The sequence below is a fragment of the Dipteris shenzhenensis genome, chromosome 3 (genome assembly GCF_047967505.1).
Source record: "Dipteris shenzhenensis isolate YYH24624 ecotype China chromosome 3, Dip_SZ_1.0, whole genome shotgun sequence".
Taxonomy (NCBI): Eukaryota; Viridiplantae; Streptophyta; class Polypodiopsida; order Gleicheniales; family Dipteridaceae; genus Dipteris; species Dipteris shenzhenensis.
In genome coordinates, this window is record NC_141598.1 from 59,861,624 (window position 1) to 59,867,166 (window position 5,543).

The window sequence follows — 5,543 nt, forward strand, 5'->3', positions numbered from 1 at the left end:
GAGAGAGCCTTACAAAGGGACTGATACACAAGGGCTTTGGTTTGCCTCTTATTGGCAACGAAGGTCATACCCAAGCGAGATTAAAGCACAAAGGTCAATGGACCATGACAAAGGTTGACTGAGCTACGAATCAGCCAGCTCAGCAAGGCTGTCTAGTAGTCTACAAACTAAATGGAAGAGAAGCAAACGAGCCATCTCCTACCCTATAAATTGGGGCCATAGGTTCTTATACCCCTAACCATTGTAGAGCCAATGAAGCCCCAACAAAGACACAAGTTGTGAAAGTGACAACACATGTAGGAGTAACATGCAACCCTTGTTTTAGTACCAAACAGAGTAGAGCATGTTGTGAAACCAACCTCAACAACATAAAGGGTGGTAGGATCCACTTAATTACAACATATACAGTAAATTGACAATTAAATATGCACCACGAAACAAACCACAGGAGAGCTAGAGCGCTCCTACTCGAAAACAAGGATACCAATTGGTCCCAAACGTTGGTACCCCTTGCGATATTTATTTAACATTCATTTGAAGCCAAGCGGCTGATTACAAAGGTCTCTGGGAAGCTGCACCACAGGCAAACCAACGCCCGCAGACTCCCCGTCCAACCCACCTTGTAATTCCCTGCTAAACTTCAAACGGTGAACAACATCCAATCACTAGACAATCCTGTATCCCCAGCCAACCAAAGCATGCAACAGAGACCCCAATAGCATCCATTGTTTAAGCCACACCTGCAACCACACAACCTAGTGCCCAACCAACCCAATAGGACTGAACAACTGCAAGATAGAGCCCTCAACAGCTAAACTCTGCGACAAAGCACTTCCCAACAGGTTGCCTCAATCTATAGCCTCTCCGGCCACTCCCCAACAGCATAAATCAACCTTTCTCGCGAGGAAAGAAACCCAAACGCAATAACTAACTAGCAACCAATCAAGTTACGACAAAAGCAGGCAAAGACAAGCCTTCTTCTACCCAGTATTCACAGAAGAAAGATCACCGAGGCTGGAAAACCCTAGATCTTGCAGAGAAAAGTTGATTCTGCCTTGGCACAACCCTAAGAGCAGCTTAGAAGCGAACACCCATGCTTGAAAAGTTACCAAAAACAGTGGCAACACCCGGAAGTCTCTAGAAAACAGATTGCAATCCTCCTTGTAGAGCCTGGACAACCTGGTAACAAATCACAATTTTTTTGGGACAACTTGGACAGCCTAGAAACAGATTGCAGTTTCCTGTAGCAGCCTGGAAACACCTGAAAACAAACCGAGAACATTACGCAGTCACCTGACACAACCCGGAGGACCTGAAACTTGGAAGTGAAATCACAATCTACAAAGGACACCCTGGTTGAAATCGCAATTTACAACAGGCTCCTGGATCAAGTGCGATTTCCTTTGGTAGGCCCTGGATGCGCTAGAACTAGCCCTGGATTTTCCCTGGTAAGCTCCGAAAGCTCCTGGTAAAAGGCGATTTTGCTTTAACAGCACCTAGCAAGCTCTGACAACTCACAACTGATGATTTGGCTCCTTTTGGAACTGATTCGGCCTTCTGAATCCAAAAGAAGGGCTCTAGGCTCTTTTTAGAATCCTGTGCTAAAATTAGCAATTCTTAATTGCACCACTCTTTTGGCCCCCTTGTTGCACAATTTGGCCCTAGGAATTAATTGCCTAGTAAATCAGCGCACATTCACTATTTCCAAGGATCCACTAGGGAATTTTAATTCCCCAAGTCCTGCCCCATGGCCGGACCCTCGCGTCCCAAAGGCTCAAGACAATCACGCACAAATTACGGGAGTCGCAAATCAAAAGTCTCATAATTTCATGTCCTTGTGACATGTTGCAAGCATGAGGTACAGAGACTATGACTTTTATATTAAGATTTGTCCCATTTGGAAGAAACATGGTGCATTTGAAATGTTTCTGAAACGCCAGATGAATTAATAGAAAACGGCGAGGCCAAGCTGAGCAAAGTACATTTCTGATCACATATACAAGCTTGAAATTAAACAAAACACGCACCGGTATAAGCTAGATGTGTGTGCAGGATGAGTGTGCAAGCATGTCACCAAGCAATTATAGAAAGCACTCACCACTGTTGATGGATAAGGAGGGAAATCAGTTAAAAATGCAATTACTGGAGAGAACCAACCAATCAATGCTCTAGCAATCGGATTCTCGGAGGGCAAGGAATAGATGATCCCTGAAGTTGCGATTCATGTAGTGCATTGACAAATCAATTGTCACCCACGTAGATCGTCTACTCTGAGTCTTGTGTCATTCACTATGCACCCACCACAATACCGGTGTTACATGCGTCGCCATAGAGTAGAGCCTGCCTTCATTAATGCAAGAGCCTGCCATCATCTCTTGTCAATACCCGCCCTTGTTGCCTTTTCTCTAATGCACTAGTAGATTAGGCGTTTTCCAAAACATTTCTGTGTTTTGAAAACAGCCCAATTTTGAAAGCGTCAAGAACGGGGTTTCCTAAGTTTTTTGGAGGTTTCCTGGAACTAAGCATAAATACAGGGTATTTCGGCTGTCTACTAGGCCGCACATTTCGTCCAGATCAGTGTATATTCTTTGGGTTTACTTGTGTGCACACGTCATTAGTAGTGTGAGCTTAAGTGTTGGCAGAGGGTAAACGCTCCAGTAAGCTAGCCTCTACTCCAACATGGTATCAGAGCTCCATTTGGTTCATGCTTAGATTTTTCTGAACATGGTCACATTTTCTCACCCTTATAGACAAATAGCCAACAGAAGCACACTCAACCGACATGTGAAGCAGAAACGATTCCCACTGGCACAGTTACACTGACAGGAGTTAAGCAGCGCTAACTGCTGCAGGAAGAGCTGTAACACATACAACAAAAACACCAGCTGACTCAGAGACAACTGAAATGGTTGAAAACGCACCAACTCCAACAGAGGGCAGAAAAATCGCCAGTACCACTCCAACAGTCGCAAGAGCATCACCTGCCATGCAGACAAACAATGAGAAAACAAGAACGTGATAAACCATAAAGAACTATATTACTAACAATGCACACACAAATAGTTTCACATATTGTCTCCACTAAGACCAAGACTGAAACCAACGATACAAGCAACATCAGAATGAAACCTCAGAAACACACAAATACCAATCTGGAAGTAACTGGTAGAGAAAATACCCTAGTTGGAGCCAACAGTACCGACAACACCTGAACTCGAACTACACCAGAGACAAGATCGTCTTCCACAGAAACATCACATTGGAACAAGAAATACTTGCACAGGCAACATTACCAACCAAATCTCCATCAACATGAAAGACCATCTCCTCCAAGGCTGCAACATGTCAATCAATGGTTTCATGATCATGTTCGCCTTAAGACAATGTGCCCATGCTTCTGCACCCCACTTTTTTCAACCCTCTCAAGGCTTGCAAAGTCATCCCTCCCGAACATAAATTTGACAGCATCACATATGGAGCACCATTCTCTGGATTCAGCTTGATGCAATGATTTGCAACACGCACTCCCCGTTCCACATCACCATGAATTCTGCAAGCAGCAAGCAGACTCAGCCATGGTACAGTGGCATTTTTGAAGGGCATATTAAGGATTATGTCCTCTGCCTCATCCAAACATCCAGCACGACCAAGAAGGTCAATTATGCACACATAATGGTCAATCTCATACATTATGCCATAGTTTCTATTCATGATAAAAAAGAAATTCCTGCCATCTTCAACCAATCCTGTATGACTGCAAGCATTGAGAATTGCAATGAAGGTAATGTTGTCTGGTTTCACATTTTCATGCTCCATTTGGCAAAAGAGAGCCAAGACTGCCATACTGTACCCATGCTGGCTAAGCACTGCAATCATGGCATTCCAAGAGACAATAGTCCGACTAAGCATTTTGCTAAACACGTTCCTTGCAAACTCTAAATTCCCACACTTGCCAAACATATCAATGAGGGCATTGCCCACCTTAATATCATGCCTGTAATGGCTGACCATTATGGATGCATGCATCTCTTGCCCCTCTTCAAAAGCTGCCAAGCCAGCACATGCCTCAACAGCACAAAGGAAAGTGATATTATTTGGTTGGACACCTTCAGACTGCATTTGACGGAAAAATAGCAACGCCTCTTTGCCACACCCGTTCAAAGTAAAAGATCCAATCATGGCAGTCCAAGCAACAACATCCCGATAAGGCAATCTGTCAAATGCACGTCTTGCATTATCTAAATTCCCACACTTGCCATACATATTGATAAGGGCAGTTCCCACAACTACATCTCCATCACATCCACTGTCTATAATCATGGCATGGATCATCTTCCCCTTTTCAAGAGCTGCAATGCTGGTGCATCCATCCACAAGTGAGACAAAAGTAACATTGTTTGGCTTGATGCCTTCTGACTGCATCTGGTTGAAGAGATCCAGGGCCACCTTGCCATGCCCATTTTGAGCAGACACCCCAATCATGGCATTCCAGGACACGACATCCCGAAGAGGCATAGAGTCAAATACATTCCTTGCACGCAGAAAACTCCCGTTCTGGCCATATACCTTAATTAACATATTCCATGAGTACAAATCACGGTTAACTATTTTGTCAAATACAACTTGAGCATCCTCTACCATCCCACATTCTCCATACATGCGGACAAGAAAATTCTCTAAGAATGTGTTGCAGCCATAGTGGCATTGCATTATATGTTTATGGACTCGTCGTCCATCTGACAAGGCCTTGGCTTTGCCATAGCGCTTCAGGAGCGAGGCTAAAATTTCTGGTCCAACCATTTTCTGACCCGAGCCCAACGCCACATTTTGGCGCAAACATATCGGACCTTTGAAAGGTGATTGTGTAAGTTTTTGTCCATCGACTTGCCTCAACAAACATCCTCTTGAGACATTGTTGCCAAGGTGAGCACACTTCATACGCACACATTCTGCCATATTGTCCAAAAACATCGGTGCCTTATTGGCCAGCGACCGTATAACATCAATCCCAGCAGCTCCACTGCGTGCGTGCTAAAAGAGATTCTAACATCCCATCCTCTAAGATACGGGAATACAAGATTTCTTTCAACGTAAAATAGCAAACGTACCACAGCTTCCAGGAGAGACATCCCTGATAGTGCACCATTCGCATCCCTTGGTGAATTGAGAGGGTTGAACAGAGCTTCTGTATGTAGCATATCCAACGGACATGCCACATGAACGAAAACACGAAACAAATGCAATCAGATCGTAACCATGGATGAAGGCTTAGCACTCGTGTTCAAATCATACCTGGATTTTATTTTAGTCATGGTCTTTTAAGGTTTAGTTATACTCGTGTTAGGGTTAAGTTAACACATGAGGGCCCACTCATTTAGTGCGCATTTAGGATTTATATTTGCTTTCTTCTCTTTGCTCCTCTCTCTTGGTGGCCACTCACAAGTTACTTTGGATAGGTCCTCCCTCATGGGTCTTTCAGTGCTACTCAATTTCTTCACGATTTCCAATTTTTTGTTTAAATCAAGGGTTGTTGCTATCTTGTT

The 5,543-nt window shown here is 44.0% G+C and overlaps 1 protein-coding gene across 3 annotated transcripts; it reads right to left on the bottom strand.

Moving 5' to 3' along the window:
- Positions 1–1,204: 1,204 nt before the first annotated feature.
- LOC147904094 (pentatricopeptide repeat-containing protein At1g08070, chloroplastic-like) lies at positions 1,205–5,243 on the bottom strand. Of its 3 annotated transcripts, XM_087372693.1 has the most exons (4): positions 5,109–5,243; positions 3,179–4,949; positions 2,922–2,981; positions 1,205–1,261 (listed from the first exon to the last, which is right to left on the bottom strand). In XM_087372693.1, exons 1-2 carry the CDS (start codon positions 5,209–5,211, stop codon positions 3,376–3,378), a joined length of 1,677 nt encoding a protein of 558 aa, XP_087228819.1. In that variant the 5' UTR covers positions 5,212–5,243; the 3' UTR covers positions 1,205–1,261; positions 2,922–2,981; positions 3,179–3,375. The 3 variants fall into 3 exon arrangements, with proteins under 3 accessions (XP_087228819.1, XP_087228817.1, XP_087228820.1); XM_087372691.1 differs by lacking the exon at positions 1,205–1,261 and having other exon boundaries at positions 2,031–2,981; XM_087372694.1 differs by lacking the exons at positions 1,205–1,261; positions 2,922–2,981 and having other exon boundaries at positions 3,679–3,866; positions 3,982–4,949.
- Positions 5,244–5,543: the final 300 nt, after the last annotated feature.